The sequence below is a fragment of the Poecilia reticulata genome, linkage group LG13, assembly GCF_000633615.1.
Source record: "Poecilia reticulata strain Guanapo linkage group LG13, Guppy_female_1.0+MT, whole genome shotgun sequence".
Taxonomy (NCBI): domain Eukaryota; kingdom Metazoa; phylum Chordata; class Actinopteri; order Cyprinodontiformes; family Poeciliidae; genus Poecilia; species Poecilia reticulata.
The window spans coordinates 12,307,786-12,328,663 of NC_024343.1; the positions used below are offsets into that span (position 1 = coordinate 12,307,786).

At 40.4% G+C, this 20,878-nt stretch overlaps 1 protein-coding gene across 10 annotated transcripts in view; it reads right to left on the bottom strand.

The window, feature by feature from the left end:
• Window positions 1-6,318: 6,318 nt before the first annotated feature.
• The window catches only part of arap1 (ArfGAP with RhoGAP domain, ankyrin repeat and PH domain 1), a 66,249-nt gene continuing 51,689 nt past the window's right edge, over window positions 6,319-20,878 (bottom strand). For 4 of the 10 annotated variants that reach the window (XM_017308316.1, XM_008425458.2, XM_008425464.2 and 1 more), the window contains 14 exons: window positions 20,600-20,812; window positions 18,979-19,084; window positions 18,748-18,895; window positions 18,286-18,372; window positions 17,698-17,775; window positions 17,430-17,541; window positions 16,613-16,726; window positions 16,380-16,525; window positions 16,206-16,288; window positions 15,543-15,602; window positions 10,785-10,848; window positions 9,980-10,138; window positions 8,744-8,789; window positions 6,319-7,479 (listed from right to left, as the gene is read on the bottom strand). In XM_017308316.1, coding sequence (XP_017163805.1) covers window positions 8,769-8,789; window positions 9,980-10,138; window positions 10,785-10,848; window positions 15,543-15,602; window positions 16,206-16,288; window positions 16,380-16,525; window positions 16,613-16,726; window positions 17,430-17,541; window positions 17,698-17,775; window positions 18,286-18,372; window positions 18,748-18,895; window positions 18,979-19,084; window positions 20,600-20,812 — 1,391 coding nt within the window. In that variant the 3' untranslated portion in view covers window positions 6,319-7,479; window positions 8,744-8,768. The other 6 variants (XM_008425462.2, XM_017308317.1, XM_008425461.2 and 3 more) reach the window with 6 other exon arrangements.

The following is a 20,878-nucleotide window of genomic DNA, read 5'->3' on the forward strand; positions in this document are numbered from 1 at the left end:
CCGGACTCAGAGGTCGGTCACGACTCAGAGACAAGTCCGGACTCAGAGGTCGGTCACGACTCAAAGACAGGTCCGGACTCACAGGCAGGTCCGGACTCAGAGGCCGGTCACGACTCAGTGGCAGGTCTGGTCAGAGGCCGGTCACGACTCAGAGACAGGTCCGGACTCAGAGGCCGGTTACGAATCAGAGGCAGGTCTGGACTCAGAGGCCGGTCTGGAATCAGAGGCAGGTCCGGACTAAGAGGCCAGTCACGAATCAGAGGCAGGTCCGGACTCAGACCTGCCTCTGCCTCAGAGGCAGGTCCGGACTAAGAGGCCGGTTATGACTCAGAGGCAGGTCCGAATTCGGAGGCAGGTCCATACTCAGAGGCAGGTCCGGACTCCGAGGCAGATCCGGACTCAGAGGCAGGTCCCCACTCGGAGGCAGGTCTGGACTCGGAGGCTGATCCAGACTCAGAGGAAGGTCCCGACTCAGAGGCAGGTCCGGAATCAGAGGCCGGTCACGACTCAGTGACAGGTCCCGAGTCAGAGGCAGGTCCAGACTCAGAGGTCGGTCACGACTCAGAGGCAGGTCTGGACTCAGAGGCCGGTCCATACTCAGAGGCCGGTTATGACTCAGAGGCAGGTCCGGGACTAAGAGGCCAGTCACGAATCAGAGGCAGGTCTGGACTCAGAGGCAGGTCCATACTCAGAGACAGGTCCCGACTCAGAGGTAGGTCCGGACTAAGAGGCCGGTTATGACTCAGAGGCAGGTCCGGACTCAGAGGCAGATCCGGATTCAGAGGTCGGCCCCAACTCAGATGACGGTCCCGACTCAGAGGCAGGTCCTAACTCCTCTTCATGGCCCAAACTCAGAGGCCAAACTAAGACTGGACAAAACTCAATGTTTGTTCCTCTCTTAGAAGGTTATTGAGTCTGAACATCGTCTGAATTATCTCCACAACAGAAAGCTTGTTGAATCCACTTCCATGTCTTTCTGAGATGGTCCTGTGGAAGATTAATTTTCCTTGGACGAATCAATCGCCAAAGAATTTTTTCCACCGTATTTCTTCTTTCCTCTTCGGTTGCATGTTTGAAACCCATCTCTCTCGCGTCCCTCAAAAATYGTTCAGGGTCCATGCCTGCCTGAGTATAATCCTCACTCAGGCAGTTTTCGTCTGAGTACAAGAATACAAAAAGTATTTCTGATCTTTYGTTTTGTAGATGTAAACATTTTCTTTGGAGGAACAGGATTCTCCAGGTGATGTTTGAATTCTTCCACAATAACTTTATGTCCTTCTGGGTAATCAAGAAGTCCAATTAAATGCAGTCCAGAAGCAAAGTGGAAAGGATCTTTGGCAATACTTTGGAAAATCCGTTCACTCGGCTCTTCTAACACTTCTGAGAGAACATCCACATTTAATCTCCTGTTTCTCTCAAAAGTAAGATCAAAACCTCAGGGTATTCTTCCAAAAATGTTTCTCTGACATGATGCAGAGTTGGTCCGTCTTCAGATTTTTCAATCACCTTCCAAAGAAGTTTGCTGAGAAAGTTTTTTTCCCTGTAATCCGGGGTTGTTGGACCAGGATGGACTTTGTTGGAGAACCTTTTTTCATGTTTTTTCAACAAAAAAAAAGTGAACTGTGAGCTTTCGTTATTCATCTTTCGTTACTTATCTGTATTGAGCTGAGCTAAAATGTCCAAATGAATTGTTAATTGACTGACCGGAGAATTAACTGATCAGTTGGTGATGTCATGGACTCTGTGACATCACAGTCATTCTTAGCAGGGCTTCATGACACAGACATCATTTGAAGTCATGCTGATGACATCATTGTCAGCAGCATTGCAACTGTTGCTAGGGGTAATAATAGCACGCAGTGAGCATGCGCTATGAAAACAATAGAACTGTGTGCACTAAATGCAATATTGTAACACAAGTCTGAACTGGAAGTRATCTGTGCAGCKTTGCTAGAACAGGGGGGTAGAGAACCATTGGCCCCTCCACTTTACTGCCCTACCCATTTTTATTTGGGTTCTATCTCCTAACAGGCATAGTAGAGTAATTGTCAATGGGACCGCTACGTCCAATCCACCGGTTTAACCCAGAAAGGTTTGACCAATTTGCAGTCCCATATTCAGTGCATTGGCTTATTTTGGTGGGGGCAAAATGAATCGTAGAAACAAAAACAAAAAAAAGAAAAAGAGTCAAAGCAATAATATGACTCAAGTAAAAGAAAAAGGTACTGTCTGTAAAACTACTCTAATAAGTTTTTTTTTTTTTTTTTTCAAAAAAAGTTACTCAAGGGAATGTAACCAGATCTACCCAATTTTGAACATAGGCAACATCCTCAGTGGCCTATAGGCTACTTGTTAACAAGCTGGAGGTGCTGTATTGTTATCAGCTAGTGATCTTTTAGCTAACATTAACTGCATCCAACAGCATTTGAACTCAGTCGGTTAGTTTGGTTGAAAAACTGCAAAGTTCTTTGCGTTTTGCTGGTTTGCTGCCATAATTCTAATATCGCTACATTTTATTTTCAGCCCCTTAATTCTATTTACAACTTACGTTGCTGACAGCCTCTCATAATCTAAAAACCTTGAAAACGTATTATTAGAAAAGCAAATAACAGTGAAACTTACAAATGTCCAGAAAGAGAAATAGGAAACACTCCATGAAAGATGTAAACAGCCTGCAGACAATCAATTACTTTAATTGATAACAGAGCTTGGTTTATTGGTTTCATAAGAAATTAATCTATTTTTAATTACATATTTAGATGGTTGATGCAATTAAGACTCTTAAGATTTTTTTAACTGATGACAGTAAAAAAACCTGTGCAAGTAAGTGCAAAATAACAATTGCACTTACTTTTTGTCATTGTGAAAGCTTCTTAGGTTCATTTGAGAACATTAAAGTATTACGGAGAACCAGAAACACACCAGGCAGGTCAGGGTTGAAGACATGGAGAAATATTGAGTAAGATGATATTCCAAGCAAAATCTCAAGACCCCTGTTTAGCCCATCATTTGAAAGTGAAAAATAGTACGACAACCTACCTAAYGCTGAAAGAGCTGCAGATATCCACAGTTCAAGTGGGAGAAGTTTTTGTCAGGGCAACTATTTCTGAACACAGAAATYTGGCCTTAACAGGGGATGGCAAAGACAGCCATAAATAAGTCAGGTTAAAGTTTACTGCCAGTCAAGCAAGGGACATGAAAAACAAAACAAACACATTGACCACRGTGCTCTGGACAGATGAGACAAAGTTGAACTTTTTTAGCTACATGCAAAAGACATGATGTTAAAATACATTCTACATCCCCACTCCCCCCCAAAACTTTGTCCMYATGATAAACAGTGATAGTGTCATGCTGTGAAAATGCTTGTCAGCAGAAATAGGAAAGATGGTCATTGACCCCAGCTGATGTAAATCCAGAGTATTTCTGGTAGAAAACCTAGAAGCTTCAAAAAAACTTGAGATTGTGGTAGAGGATGTTCACCTACCAGTAGGATCACAACTCTATACATGAACAGCTCCCGTAGAAGGGTCTACCATAAATGTTTGACTGTTGAACTGGACCGTTCAAGGTCGCTTTCAAGCTAATTTTCTATTAGCAGCTCCACTAATCTTTCTGATAAACATTACCAAGGCACATTAAAACAAAACTTTATCTTGGCTTTTTTTCTATTCTAGTACCGTATGGTTCGTTCTGCTGACAAGCTTTGTTGAGATGCTGATTTCCTTTTTCCAGCAGGAGTTGGTACCTGCCAAAACTACCATAGGTACCAAAGCCTAGTTTCACGACCATGCTGCTCCTGTGCAGGACTGGCTAGCAGACTCCCCTGAACTTCATAGCGAATCCATTGTGGATTGTCAGGAGGAAGATGACAGACACCAGACACAATAATGCAGATGACCTGAAAACTGGCATGAAAGCTTCCTGGGCTGATCGCTTCCATGCCACTCCACACTGAAACAGTTCAGGCAAATACCTAATCAAGTTCTGAGTACCTAAACTGCACAGTACATGAACAAACTGTTTAGTAAATCCACATTTCTCTGTTAAAACTCCTTTTTTGCAAGAAATTGTACTTTTGGTTTTTTAAACGGTTATAGCCTATAATAAACCAAACATCTGTGTGTCTTTTGACATATGCCTGTACAGAGGAGAGGAACACCTGATTTTATACTCTAAGGGAAAATGAGGTTAAACATTTTCTTTAGCTGAACATCTATAATGTCAAAAAAACAACTATAGATAGGTGTGCAAAGTCAACCAGTAATTTAGATTTTAAAAAACAGGCATTGATTAAACCTACCCTGAACTTTCTAATCACGGATTCTTTGTGTGCGTAAGCGGCGCTGCATGCGGAGGAAACCAGATGATGCAGTCTCACTCTAGTCCTGTTCTTGCTGCTGTGTGCCTCACACACATAAGATGTCCAGGTGTCTGCAGGAGGCAGGTGGCTGCTGCTGTTCTCCTTCTAGCTGTTTGTGTAGTTTCAGAGATCGCAGCACTCTGGGCTCAGCGGTGATTTACATTTTTATTTTCGGGGGACAGGTCAGGTGGGCTAGAGGAGGCTGGCGGGTGGGCTGACGCACCTCAACACCTCTCAGGTCCGCGCCTGAAGCTGTTTTCTAACTTTTCACTTTATCTCCCCCTTACATGCTTGATCCCTCTTCCCCCCTTCGCTGTCCATTTCCATTCCCTGTGTGCATTATGCAACCGCTGCCATGACCTATATAGTAAAGGCCACTCCACTGTGTGCACGTGCCTGTGTTTTTTTACCTCCACCCACCAATGGGTTTTCTGTGCAGGCCTGTGAACAGTTTAGTGAAGATCTCATGTGGGCAAGTCCCTTACAGCGCTCTCCGGTGGGTGTCTCGAGGTAAAAAGTGACCCTGATGTGTCAGTTCTGCTTAAAAGAATGAAAGAAGAGCTGGTGGACCACCGTGACGCGCACACACTCACACACACACATAGAAGCCATCCTGAGGGCCCCTCACTGATCACTGTAACCCACCACACAGTGACAGAGCTGACGTTCTTCCTCACAGCGCATCCATAGGCTTCTATTTTAGGGCTTTTGCGTGACATTGTCATGAAACCTGCAGGCTTTGCAGAAGTTTCTGTCTCTATGCGTTTGTATTGTACAGATGCAAAATGTTGTGGCACAAGTTGAGGTCCAGCTCGTCTTTTCACAGCTTGTGTGTGTGCCTGTGCATTAGTCTCACAAGAGTATGGCGGGAAAACAGAATTTACCATGCAGCCACACCACAGCTGGAAGGCACCAACTTTTTTTGGTGCAGCTAATAACAGGAGGGTCATGACTATGCATGTTCAAACAGAAACGGTGCATATACAACTAGATTAATGCGTTTATTAGTTTCACAGACGCCAATTATAATAACCCTTACGTTGATCAACAACTATATGACAAGTTTTCAGCTGAAATCTCATTGGAGAACTTGATAGCATTGATAAATAAATGTAGAGTGGTAGCAAACTGCTGGTTAAAAAACGTGCAAATATTAATTATAAATGCTAAAAGTGCAGACAATCCTTTGGTTCAACCTATTAGTTTAGGATCTGGGTGTCAAATTTCAGAACACCTGTGGTTCCAGAGCTTACCAAGTACTTAACAGAAAGTGAGGCAAATTGGCTGATTATTGGGTTTTATGTTTATTTTATGTCATTTTAAATCTTGTGTTTTGTTACAGTATCCTCTCCATCTATGTCAAAGGTCAGATAAGTCAGTGGCATGATCTATTTTCTTTCACATTTTGAAGAGTGAATAATAGAAAAGTTATAGCTAAGAAATACAGGAACATGTAACAAAAAACAGAGCTTTGATTTTAAGAAAAAAAATACATTTTTTTATACATTTGTTAAAATTATATTATGCTGTCGTGATGTGTTTTTATAAAAGTTATACTGTAGCTTCAAGTTTAAAAAATATATATATATATTTTTTTAAATCGCCTGTAATAAATGAAAAATGCCAATTTAAGTTCATTAAATAGTATTCTGCAACATGGGAGCTTATTCAGTGCTTGTATTTGTATGCAATAAATATTTTATAGAAGTACTACAACAATTATCTAAATATTAAACAAATTTAAAGGGTGTTTCAACTAAAACATCTTAGTTAGAAGTTCAAAATCATAAAGTTGAACAAATCTGACTGGCGGTGCGGCGTCTGCTGTCAAAATGAATGAAACTTTAAAATAAGAAATAAGGAAAACCTACAGGAGGGACCCAGACAACAAACACGACACGAGATGAAGGCACAGATCTGTTTTTTTTCCCAACAGAATGACCCAAAACCTGGAATATTAAATAAGACACTGCAGAGAATTTTAATTAGTTTTTCATTTACAAAGTTTAAATGTGTGCCTCAATTAAAACACTTTACTGACAACATCCCACATTGCAGATAGACAAAGAGACATTTTGTTAAATTAAGTGTAATAAATCTGTGATCTACACCTTCAGAAATACTGCTGGTTAATCAATGCAACTCAAGCAAAACGAAGAACCAACAGAGAGAAACAAGACAGCTGAGAAATAAAAAACAAAACTTCATGTTTAAATAAGTACATATGCTTAGAAGAAAAAGAACCTTTTTAAGGTGCTCTAAAGTTATTCAACAACAAATTAGATACTTCTGTTTTTCTTATAGTTCACCAAATTTGCAGCTAAACACTCTGACTTTACTATGATGTTGCTCTGCTGGTTAAGGACGGACTTACCTTTGCAGCCCTGAAGCTGCTGGTTTCAATACGATCAGACGGTCCCTCTTGAGCAGAAGTGACAACTTAGCCTAAGAAGCTGCTGCACAGATTTCCAGCAGAGAAGCAGATGTCGGTCGATCAGCGGACATGTTTGAGTCCCAGTCCAGGAGAAATTAGATCACAACCTCCTCTGATCTCAGATTTCCTTTACAACAACCACTCAGCTCTCTGCTGCATAATTAAATAACTCATTTCCAAAGCAATCGTATTTAAAGTGAATAAAAAACACATTTAGCTACAAAAAGACTTTCAAACCTGTATTAAAGAAAAAAAAAAAGTACAAGCACTCAGTTTATGTGCCAAAAGTAACTAAGTCTATACAACAAATACAAGAGGGGAATAAAGTGTATGTCTTTTTCTTTTTTTTTTTGACTCCAGTAAACAATGAGACCAGTGGAACCTGCTGGAAACAGCTGGAGAAGTCTTTGTGGTTTGTTCCTTTTTCCTTTAATGCCAACACTCCATTCATCCATGTGTGAACGGAAAGGGGTGCAGGATGGGTTTCTCACAGGGTCCTGCTGTTGATTTATCTTTTTCTTTCTTTCTTTTTTTATTCTAGTCTGGTTGAGTGAAGCTGCAAGTTCGCGTTTATAATGACGAGGCCGTGCTCTCAGAGTGTCCATCGCTCTGCTCCAGAGAATCGCTGAATGTGAAAGTTCCCAGATTATTCAGAGTCATCCGCCGAGCTTCTCCTTCCTACCTTTGAACAACAAACATCCATCATTGTCAGAGACTGAACATCGCATTTCATCTCAAACTCATCCCGTCACAAACATCAGTAAAGGTCAGAGTACGTATGCAGCCCATCTCCCTGAAGCTAAATCAGTTTCACTGTATTTAATAAAGTCTCTCGGGAGGTCAAGCTTAAAATTCTCCATCCAGACCACTGACGTCTCGCAGCCATGGCAACCAGATATGAGGCCGCTCATGAGATGTGGACTCAATAAGCCGTGGTCAAGAGGACAGATAAACACAGATGCAGCAAGACGGCTCCACCAGTCGAGCATTTTAAACTGAAGGACGAGACTCCGATTCCCGTTCAGCCTTTGTCCTAAAGAGCAATATGTAGTCTACATGTTTTCAGATAACTGGGATAAGACTGAGTACCTGCACTGAGCACATGGAGTTAATCGTTTTTAAATCCATGATTTACTTGCTATGGAACTTTTAATTTGCCATAGTTGGAATTCTAAATGATTCCTTTGTAATAAGCCTGTTCAAGTAAAAAACATGTCTTCCTCCCTTCACTGGAGCTTCTTAAAGCTTGAATATCAATATGTTTTATTTCTTTTTTTCTGTTATGACTTGGCCAAACATGAAATGCTGTAGTTCTACTTTAGATGGTGTTTATTGTGATCATCTCCGGGTGAAAAGAAAAAAAAGTGAAGATGTGTAATATATTTACTGGACATCCAGGCAAGTTAAAGACGAAAACATAGCAGGTCAAAATTCATGTTGGCCACATTTTTTTTGTATTTGTAAAAAAAAATGTTAACACAATGTTCCTTCCACTTCGAATTTATGCATATTTTTTGGTTTATTATGTAAAATCTCACATAAATACACTGAGGTTTGGGGCTGTAACATGATAAAAGCATGATAAAAGCTCAGTGGTAAGAATATTTTCTGAAAGGCACGGTATGCTCCGCTAGCTCTCTAGCTTTATATGACATCTACACTCAGCCGCCCTGTTATGCAGGCCAACAAAAATGATCCAGCAGAACAACTTTGCTATAAAACATTTATGAAGTTTCTCATTTATTAGCTTCTGTTAACCTTGAAGAGAAGACAACTCAAAATCAAGATGTTCCCCTCACCATATTTAGCCTTTAATGGTTGAGCTAAGAGCTGTAAGGATGTTCTGAAGACCAGTGAAGTGAAGCTTATGTATTTCATGAAGTACATTACGTAGAATGTGAATCTAAAACACGATCTGTATTTTTCACAGTAAGTTCGAAAGTTACCTTGCCGCTGCCATTGCTGCGAGCGTTATCGCACATCTCTAAGGAGCTGAAACATAAATAGAGGAAGTTTTTGACAAAGAAGCAGATGAAACAATCAAAAACTGGGCCATTTGGAGAAAGTGTGACTTTCTCAGTGAATCTTCGTCCTGCTCCCATGTCTACTCCTGTATCACTCCTCCTCCTCTCACACCCCTATCAGAAATGCTGTTCAGTTCATACATCGGACAGGACAGGATCAGCAGGAAACATCAATGGGAGGTAACAGCAAACAGCACCGCCACCTAGAACTTCTTTTTTTGTTAGTGGAAGTTCCAGCAGAAGTAACTTGAATCCTTGTGTGCCACTGCAGTGTGCAGCCAACTAATGAGCAGTTGTGTGGCAGCCGAAAACAGCAGGAGGAGACGACAGCAACTTCAGATTGTGGACATTTGTTTGTCACAGCAGAGCGGGACGGTTTGGTGCTGCACTGAAAGGTTTCGTGACGAATTGAGAGAACAGATGGAGAGGCTGATGTGGATGCTGCTGCTCGAACAGGTCTGGTTTAATGTCGGTGTGCTTGGAACCGAGCCAAACAAACCCTCTGTCAAAGTTTGTTTATCCGAGTGCGCAGGGACACCAGTCAGCGAGCCATGCTCTGAAACGGTGTAAACCGCAATCTGTCTGAGACGTGAATTTACTTAAAATGTGCAATTGTTTGTGTTTCTCTGGGCTCTGGCAGATATTTACCAGACATATTCTTTCTCCAGGTCTGTTTTCTCAGCTCTCAGTGAAACATGCCTGCAGTGTGAAGATGCTGCTGTGTCCTCCTGTTGTCTGAGTTCTTAAACGTTTCCAGGCCCAGACACAAATTAGTCTTGTAAAACAACCCCAAATAGTAAAAAAAAAAGATTTTTGTTTAAATCGTCACATTTAAAGAACCCAGATCCTGTTATAACTATATATAGATCATGGTCAAATCATAGGATCAGTTCATATTCATGCTGCGCAGGTATGACCCATAGCTCCATTTCTCCCTCTAAGCTAAAGGATTGCAGAGGAAAAAAGAAAGAAAATACATTCAAGCTCCATTTTAAAAACTAAAATCAGTCCTCTCCGAGGACATTAAAGTTGTACTATATCAGCTTTGAGGTTCCTGGCCACCTGTTCAGCATGAATATCCCTGATTAGTCGACAGCTCCGGATCGAGCCGTCCCGGTTTGTCCAAGATTAGTCCCAGTGATTGGCAGATTGACTCACAGCAAGCGCGTCTTGGCTGAAAGCTGCTACGCTGTTCCGCATCTCATTCTCACTGCCACGCAACGGGATCAGTGACACGTTACCGTGACGAGTGTCCGGCAGCGCACGGCTCACCCGGTTCTGCTGGACTCCATCCTGGGGCCACAGGTTGCCATCGTTCTAAAAGTAAGAACAGACGCAGACAATCAACGATGATTTTTATTGTGTTTTTTTTGTTTTTGTATGTGTGTGTGTGCCAAAGCGATTCAACACAATCAGGATTCGGATCATTTAAAATGTCCTGCTGAGGCCATACAACTGTCTGCAAAAAAATAGAGATTCGTGAATTTCAAATTATTACAGCAGATCTGCTACACATGTATTGGCTCCCGTTGTAAAAACGTGCAAAACATACAATACATAAAAACTGCACATTTACTCAGTAGGGATTTAAACAAAATCATAGGAACGGCAATTCGTTAAAGAGAGAGGGACCTTTGACAACTCTGTGTGTGTAGATTCTGATCAACTTTAAAAAGTTAATGCTTCAGTTACATCTAGTTGGAAATAATTAGAGGTGTCAAAAAGTAAAACTTCAGTGACCTTAAAATTAATTCTCCCTCAACACATAATTTTTAACCAGCTGAATAAATATACACAAATTGAAGTCTTGCGTTTTGTAAAATTGCCACTATGAGATTAAGCTACTCTACGAAAAAAATTTATTTACTAACTTAGGTTTTTGCACACATTTACCAGGGCGCCAGTTAATGTTACAGCGACTCGCAGGAGCAGTGTGTACATTTGCATGTGAGAGAGAACCCACCTGAATACTAAGAAATGTAGCGTACCACTCCCTCATCTCCGACTGGGTTTCACAGCAGAGATACCTGTAAATAAATGGATAGCGATAAGGTGAGCCAGACAGTGGAACAAACTCGGGAGGCGCAGAGTGTACTTGTGTGCGTGTAGCAGAGGCAGATAAGCCCCGAGAGACCGAGGAAAATTTAGGAAAACAAAGACTTAGTCAAAGACATTAACTGATTTCGTCATGCCTTCCCCTGTAGCACCTGGCGGTGACGTCGATGGAGCAAAAACACAGAGAGAGGCGCGAGCTAATTTTCAAGAGAAAGCACAAGAAAACTTTGATTGCAATTATTTTTCTATGCCTGTTTGCGCTCGAGTTTAAGTGCTGGTTGTAGCAACCATGGCGTGTGCATGTGCATGATTGAAGCCACTTCGGCTGGAGTCCAACATCCCTCTGAGTCATCGATCACGTCGTGATAACGAATAAACAGCTTTATTTACACAGACACTACTGTTAGCAGCACCGATCTGAACCAAGATAATTATTCCAAAGCTCTCCACTTGAGGTACAAGAGCGATACAAACAGACAAAACTAAACAGCAGGCAGCGTTTGAGGTATACCGCACACACATTAAGACGACACACGTACTGCAAAAGCCCCTCGTATGCAGATTCCCTCTCTGAGCCTTGTTGGCATCATTATGCCTAATAGAGCTCATTAGTGCTTGTTACTGTGAATCAAAAGAGGAGCAAGCATTCCTACAGTTTATATCTGCTAAAACAGTTTTCATTTGTTTGTTGCTTACAATTTATTGCCGACTGCTCCACACCGTCAGCTGTAAACAACCGAGAGCTAAATGGGGTTTATTGCCTCTCTTTATTGATTTTTGCTAAATAGAGATTTAGCAAAAAGAAAAGCAATTAAATGAAAAGCTCTCAATAGCAATGAAGACGTTCTGATTTGGATACTGAGAAATGTACAAGAAAATAAAGACAAAAACGTAGCGTCTTTATGCATTTGCTACATTCGTCTTCTCTATTCCCCACGTCCTCATATTCTCTCTCTCCGTCTGTGTGTTTTCCTCTCAGGTGTGCTTCTAGATGGAAGAGACGTGACAATGGAGCGTAACAAAACGATAATATGGCCCACAGCGTGACGGGGGACAGGGCTCCCATTACTTCTGTGAAGATGTTTACTGCTGTTGACAATGCCAGCCTCAGCGTGACGTGCGCACGAACATTATAACATGCAGCACCAGGGTGTCCGTGCAGAGGCATACACATTAGGCATTAACTCTGGAGAACCAATAGGAAAAGCTCTCAGTGCAAACATGCAGACCCTATACAATTTTAGGAATGACTTCAATATTTACTTGTTTGTTTTTAAAATTTATATATGTTGCTATACTTCATGATATGTTTTCCTTCAGTTGTCTGGCTCCACCTTAGGAAAATTGAGCGTATGACAATTTCTCCACTCTTCAATGCCATAAATGGATTTAATTTCTTGAATCAATAGCAGCACATTCTCAGATCAGCTTTATTAATGGACTAACATATCCCTAAATCCTGTACTCTCCAGAATCTCTAAAATTGCTCAGACCTTGCTAGATTGTGGCAGTTTTGGAAAATCTCATTAAAGATGAAGGTGATCATAAAGCCTCTGGGCTCTCATCCACAAGGAGCTTCCCTGCTGCTTTCCAGCCTTTCCAAAGATGCACTAGGATGTTTCTTCATTTCACTAAAAGGAAGGTTTCTGCGATTTCACCATCAGTGGCAATCTTAATGTGTTGGAGGAAACGCCCTTCAGAGTATTATTTTATTTTTTTGCTTATAACAAGCATGGCCAAATGAAACAAACCTGTGGAACAATCTCTCTAAAGAAACCAAAAACAGTAGACCAATTTTTTTATTTTTAAGAAAATAATAAAATATAATCAAGGTATAATAAAGTGTATTTACTCAGTAGAGTGCTGTATCATTACAAAGACAATATATATTGATTATTCTTTGTTATATATATATATGGCTGATTTATACTTAGTTGCTTATGGTATACTGAATTGACTTTCAAAGAGAAAGGGAGAGAGAAAGGGTATGCTATAGGATTTCTTTTCTTCCAATTACTCTTTTTCATTCAAAGCTTTTTTATATTATCCGCATGTTCATTTTAAACTGTAAATGTACAAATAAATGTTTATAGGGTTTTTAGTGTAGAGTACAGCACCCTGCAAAGCAGGAAATCTGTGTGCAATAACCTGAGGTTTTATGCGAGTGGCACTGTGATGTTCATAAATCGACATTATAAGCCACAAGAGGAAAATAGAATGCCAGGGTTTTCCTTAAACACATTTTGCATTTGTGCCTTACAGCTTGGGAAAAAAAGCAACTCCCTCAGTCTCTCAGAATCTCGCTTATTTGAATAATTTGGAGGTGTGTGCGCTTCCCTCCAGTCCCAGTCCACGTGGAGCAAATGACACACTGATCTCTATACGCAGGAGGCCTGAGCTTCTTGATTTTAGCTGCTTGGCTACATAGCTTTTGTTGCAGCGAGAACAGTGCCAGAACATGACGCACATGACAGCCGTGGTACAAAAAATGCAAAATAACTCTGAGAACTGTCAGGTCTTTTTGAGGTTGCAGCCTTGGCTTAAGGGAAGTAAGTAATCAGGTAAATAAAAACATCTTCACACATACAAATATCACAAAATACTACACAGTACAGAATAAAAATACAAAGGGGTACATAAAATGGAAAAAAAAAAACAAAGTAAAACTATTATTAAAAAGGAAAGTGATATTAGTGTACTGTTGCACAGTTAAAAGCACAAAAAAGAAACTCCAGAAGAAAAAATGAATGCACAGGATCTTACATAAAGGATGGTTTAAAAAAGTTTTCAGCTACTTTTTAAGAGAGATAACAGTTCTCATCCTCAGAAGGAGAGTAATAGAGTTTGGAGGCCTCAGCAAAAATTGCTCTGTCACCTTTTGTCTTCAGCCTGGGGAGCGTCATAACCAGTAGGTTTGGCCCACTGGACCTTAGGGACTGACAGGCGGTATAAAGATTTATTTTTTTTTAAATCAATGACATATGCTGGCATTTGTCCATGAAAAGCCCTATAAAAACCAGAACCAGAATATTAAAGCGAGGGGTAACACAAGTTTATTTTGAAAACTTGGTCAAAAGTCTTGCACCAGCATTTTTGAACCATCTGCAGTACGAAGAGTAAAAAGTAATGGATGGGATTTCATTGCTGCTACAGGGTTCCTTCATGCAACATCTGGGACCCTGATATGCTGCAGCCAAGTTAATCTATCATCACAATCTAATCTTCCAAATAGAGAAAAAGCCCTAAAAAAGATGGGAAACCCAAATGTTCTTTCTCTAGTAAAGGAGAGCGCATGCCTTCTAGATGCATCCAAAAAACCTGTCCAAGGCCCTTAATGTCACTGTGCAGTCTTAGTCTACTTTAAATGGGGGTGGGGGAGGCAAACACACACATTATGCTGAGGCACAAACACATAGAGAGGAACGGGAATGTGAAGAGACCTGGAGCACAACACAGCCATGGTTATAGGTATTCTGGTGTGTTTCCCCTCTAGGTGGAGCCGACCTTTCATATGCCTCACTCACCAAACTCATGCAGGGATCTGACCTGTTTTCTCTGAGAGAAGAAAAGCCTCCAGCTTCTGATGTTTGTCATATTTACATGCATACTTTATCATGAATATGATCAAACTTCCACTAAGAGAGAAAATACCATGGCGTTCTGCACATAAAGAAAAGCAAATGCATCTGCACAAAAACAGGAGTGTCCTTCTGCGAACACAAAAATCTTACTGGTGTTGCACTACTTTCTGGTGTCTTCCCTCTTTGCACAACAGAGGAGGATTGTGTAGCATTGATATAAGTTTCCAAAGTAACTATTATTTCGGGAGACTTAGGAGTAAAAGTTAATCAAAACTATTAAAAAAATTCATGAAGTCATTACCTAAATCTTCATTTTAACAATAAAATAGAAATGCTTGATACATGGCATTGCAGGAAGTAAAATATTTTCTCATAATTTAGTTATAATATATTGTGTAAAACTGCCAAATCAACCTTCATTTCTTTACATTTTGCTTTATAGAGCAAGAATTTCAGCTAATATTAAAATAAATCGGTTTCATCCGTATTTTCCAGCCTGCTTAAAGGTACTCTAAAGTTTTTCTGGACACTTTTTTTGTGCATTATCATCATTCGAGTATTTTACTATTTTAATAAGAATCTCTTTTTATTGTTGTTGTTAGTCGAGGCATTGAAATCATTAATTATTAAAGTACAGAGAGTATTTCCCCACATAATATGGACAGCATGACTATAAACTCAGTTATCTCCAGGTTTCTGTTTGTATGCTGGAGATAACGTTTTTGTCCTAAAATAAGTTTACAAGAATGTCTGAAGCTTGTAGGCAAAGTATAAACAACAGGGGCGTTCAAGAAGAATTGAATAATTAATTACTAAACTGGGTTTACTCTTCAAGATGTTTTGAGAAGAGGGAGTTGTGGTAGAATTGAAGGCTATAAAAGGTAATTATTAAGTGTTATAGTAGATTCTTACCTAGATGCAGTGTGAGAAGAGTATGGTGTTGTTTAGTGATGTTATCTGATCAGTTGTAGTGTTAGTTTATCACTTAGATAAACTAATAAATCCAAGTGACAAACTGAGGTATCGGGAACGCTGGGATATCAGCGGGGAGGCAAAACTTAGAAAATATATTGAGAGTAGCTCACCACTGTTGTCTCTCTGGCTTCTCTTGTTTCTTGCTCTCATACACAACAGTCAGACCCCAACTAGAAACAGAGAGAGACATGAAATCAGATTTATTCCTGGACTTGGTCTGTCCTCTAGTGGTGGCTCAGAATGTTTGCAAGTTTTATTGGATGAGCAAAAGATGAACAAATTGAAAGAAAATAATACAGTTCAACTACTAAACATGTATAATTAGAGGCCAAAATAAAACAAAAAAATCTCTATAACCTTATTAATTCAGTGTGGACAAAAATCCTACATTAAGAAAAAAATATTTTTTGTTTTATGATACCAACAGAATCACAATTCTTGGCAATGTAGCAAGTGAAAAGCTGAGTGTTCTTGATCTAGAGCCTCCAAAATCACTCCTCAAGTTCAGATAAACTGCAAGCGTTTGATGTTTCCCTGGTTTAGTACGCCTGTGTTGGAACAAATTTGGAACTCCATGTTGGCTCATTGAAAGCTGGAGTTCAGATCCCGTCTTACACCATTTTAATGCATCGCAGGGATGAACGTGCAGCGGAATACATTTGTGCTCATTGATGAATAATTTGAGATCCCTCTTTTTTTCCCCTTACCTTAAAGTGTTTTTTTTTCTAGATAAGCCAGTTTATATGCTGTTTGGTTATCATGCATTTGCTCACCATGTGGGAGGACGGAGTTTCTTCTTGATTCCCAAGTAAATCTTCAAGTTTTTCACGACCCATTCACGTTCTGCACGGTGACTCTGACAGAAAGAACAAAACAGGTTAAGTGTCTGTAAAGGAATATCCGGATAAGCTTGAATCATTTTTTATCTCATGCATCTCTGCTCTTACTCTGACATCCTTGTACATTCTGAGAGAGGTGACATTGAGGATGAAAAATCGATCGTGGAAATTTCCAGAGGGAAGACCCAAACCCAGAATGCTTCGCTCTTCTCTGAATTTCATCATCCCGTGCTTGGATACGTCGACTTTAGTGGCTAAGAGGAAGAATCAAGGGTTTCTGATTATGCATAAATGACATTGGGAGATTTACAGAAAGGCTGTATTTTTCTTTATGTCTTTACCAAGGTAGTTGACCATGGCGTCCATAGCAGGCTGCTTCTTGATGAGAAGATGGGACTCATTGCCAGCAGAGTGAAGAATGGGCAAGACTCTCTCCTGATAATGCAGTGGACGTTCTGAGAAAGCAAAAGATTTAGAGCCAAAATGATTCCAGAAAATGGTGAAAGGAATTATTTCACTAAGAAAACAATGACAGGAGAAACAGGAAGTTGGAAACTGGATTTCTAACTCGTACTGGGAAATCAGCTGGGTTTTACTGGCATTTGATAAGTCATCAACAAACTTCCTGGCAGAGGCCCACACAGTCCTACATACCAAGCCAAACAAAAGATTGCACAGCAAACTGTCACCCGGCTGAAAAGATAAGAACTGATTTCACAAAACTGTGTAGAACTGTGATGTTCAATCATAATCTGAAGGTAGGAGGTTATGATATAAAATTAAATTTATTTAAAGATGTTTTTGATATGTACAGCACTTCAAAAATGAAGATAAAATGATTACTTTATTGTTCTACAAAATTGCACTATGCGCCTGCAAAATACATAATATTCCATTACCCTGTATGCCCCCTTTAATTACACGCTTCAGAATTAATTTGGTTTTAAATTAGGTTCACTAAAATTCTTCTATGGACTTTCCCTTGTAATTTTTTCCACACTGATGTACACACACTCACACGCGCACACGCGCACACGCACACACACGCACACACGCACACACGCACACCCCCCCCCACACACACACACGTAAAAATTAAATAAAGTCATTATTTGTTCCACTTTCTCCCCTTCCTTGTCACTTTTCCAATTATCTCACCGATTTCCTCGCAGACCTCCCAACAGCTCCAGTAATCCTTATCTCTGACTGGAATGTTGCGCCTGTCCAAAACCTCATACACCAGCTCTGCTGCAGTCATTGAACCCGGAATCTGAGAGGAGAGTAAAACCAGAGTTAAACTACAATCAGTGTAACAAAGACTGAAATGTTCATTAACATAGCCAGCTATTATTGCAGTAAAGAGAGATAAGTGGGCACTAAACCATCATAAAATAGGATGTTGTGCCAGTTGTTAAAGCCATTTTACCTTGACATGCTGCTCTGCTGTGTCCTTCAGTTCCTCCAGATACACAGTACAGATGAAGTGGCCGTTACCTCCGGGTTTCTGATGTGGTTAAAACAGAAACATGCAGAGAACGTCAGATAAAGTGCAACAGAACGCATCAACATAAGCATGTATATAAGATGAATAAATGCTGAGTACAAGTAAAGCAAATGAAGCAATCAAGATGTGATTAAAATGAATTTAGCTTCAGTTTAATAAGTTGCATCAACACGCTGCATTAACTGCTTAGCAATTACACTGGTTATTTATAAAGCTACCAAAGCACATGATACATGGCTTATAATAAAAAGTTCTAAAAAATGCAATACTTCCACTGGTAATCTGCAGTGCTTCAAGTGTGTAAATAGATAAGAAAGCAAGTCAAAATTAAACTTTGAACTCCACATTGGTAGGGCACCACCAAGTCTGAGCTTGTGAAAATGGGCGAGCGAACAGCACGAAGGTGATAAAGATATAACAAGACATGTGAGATTTGAAAACAGCCTTACTGTGAGGCAGAAAGTCCCTAGCAAAGCAGCAGAGATCAGAATAAAAATGAGCGGTGCTCACAGGAAACTTGGGGCGTATTCTCAAATCGGTCATGTCGATGATGGCTTTGATCTCCTTCAGCTGCTTGTCCAGCTGCTGCTCATCCACCTACCAAATAAGCATGAACACATTCACTCACACACAAACACAAGATTACCAATATGCAACTTCAAAAACATTGCAATAACAGTATGCATAAAGTCTAATAATCTTTTTCTGAAATCCAGACCTAAATCCAACCAAGAATCTGTCGCAGGATTTGAAAACTGAGATATGTAACCGATACTGGAAAGAAGGGGGAAAAACTAACCATGAGTGTTTAAATGTGTAAAATTTTAGAGACATACCCTAAAAAACTAATTGCAGCAACAGGACTTACAGTAATTTAAAAAGGAAAGATCTTTAGGGTTTGAATGAAACTGAATCTAAAAAAAAAAAAAAAAACGTCACTGCCTCATGTTATTCCTTTAGTGGTAGACTCGCCTCAAATATGAGTATGTAGTGCTGAATGAGGTCCTCTATGGCTCGGCCGGCGGTGTAGTCCTTCCCATCGGTTTGGAACAGAGTGGGACCGAACACTATGGCCAGGTTGTGGAGGTTCATCTGATTTAGATCAGAGAAACGCTGCACGCTGAAGCACAAACAGTGACAATAAGCCACCTGAGCACGCACACACAGTGAAGTTCATAGTTGGTGTCTATTGATCTCTCTTACCAGTAGAGGTGGTTGATGAGGGCTTGTAGTGTAGCCTTGTTGACGCAAGGCAGTCTGTCCAACAGGGCCTTGTATTCTGAGATCTTATCATTTTCATCTGGTAAGGCTGGAAAACATGGGAGAGAAAGCAGAGACGTCAAAAGGAGCGAATGTGGCTACATTGTACTCGGTTCCACAGCATTAATACTTTGTAGGGTCACATTTAACTGCATTTACAGCAGCAAGTATTTCAGGATAAATCTCCACCAGTTTTGCACATTTGGAGACTGATTTATTTATTTATGCAAATTTTTCTCGTTTTAGCAGAAATGTTCATGTGAATTTAGGTTTGGACTTTGACTGGGCCATTCTTTGATCATATGCACTCCTGTTTGTCTCTGGCTGCATGTTTAAGTTTTTTCTCCAGCTGGAAGTTTAACCTTCCTAAAGTCTCAAGAGGTTTGGAGCCTCTTGACACAATTTTCCCAACCAGTCCCCTATATTTAGCCACATCCATCTTCCCATTGACTCAGAATAATATGAGTGCCCCAGATGAATAAAAGTATTCCCACCGCATCCTGTTGTCACCACAGTGTTTTACAGTAGGGATGGCACATTACGAGGAAGTTAATGTGCCATATTAGTTTACTGCCACGCAAGAGCTTTGCATACAGGCTAAAAACCATCTTCCACATATTTGCTGAGGCTTGTGGGGGTCACAAATCAACAAATGTGGGGTCTTGAGATCGTATTCAATAATGAATACGAAAAACAAATGGATAAAAGCTACATACTGGCTGTTTATGCAGTTTTTGCTCATCATGGCACCAATTAGTTGTCCTAGTAAAAATATTTTCACAACTAACCAACAGTAATGGTCACAAGCCTTTGAATGTTACTTTGTGGATCAGAAGCTAAGGATTTTGGAAACCACTGCTTTAAGCGTGTGTCAAACTACCACCATGATGTCTTATGGTCTTCTTTCAACAAATGCTCTCTTCCACAAAGGATAGATGAGTGGACTGCATGTCTAATTGCTGTCCTGTTGACAGATTATCCCACCTCAGCTGTCTTTGTACCGATAGGGACTTCTACAAAGGATTAACTCAGAGGGAGCCAAATACAAGCGCATGCTACCGTTTTCAGATTTTATTTTAAAACATTTGGAAACTATGCAAGATTTTCCATCTATTTCACGATAATGCATTACTTTGTTCTGGTTTGTCACATAAAGTTTAACTAAATTTTATTCAACTTTATGGTTGTTAATGACAGAAAAGCTTCAAGGATTATGAATACTTTTACAAGGTGACATATCTCCAGCAGTGTTTAGGTGAGAGGCAGAGTAAACTCTGGGCGCATCACCAGTCCATCACAGCACCAGTAGAGACACAGACGACCATTCGTGTCTGCATGATTCACACCTACAATAGTCAAGTGAATCCAGTTAACCCAACACGGATGTTTTTGACCTTTGGGTGGAAGCCAGAGACAACAGATTCATGCACAAGGAGAACATGTCCGTTGTACAACGAAGGAATTTAGCAGGGATTAAACACAGGGCCTACGTCTATTGGGAATATTCTGTGTCCTGAATCGTTCACACAGCCTAGTTGTACGTGCGACGTCGTGTCCAAATTACCAGTGATGCTGAGCCAGCTGTAGGCATACTCTGATGTAAACAGCCCCTCCTCTAACTCCCTGAAGAAGCGCTTGAGAGTGTTGGAGACGTCATCCACCTGATGCTCTCCCTCCTTCAATCGAAGGCTACGAGCATCTCGGCGGAATCTGTCGCACAAGGCCGTCACACGGGAGTTCACGCCGCTTTTCCGATAAATTCCCTCCGATGTCATACCTGGAAGAAATAAAACACAATTTAACAGTCGTATGAAAACCCTACGCATATATTATATATATATAT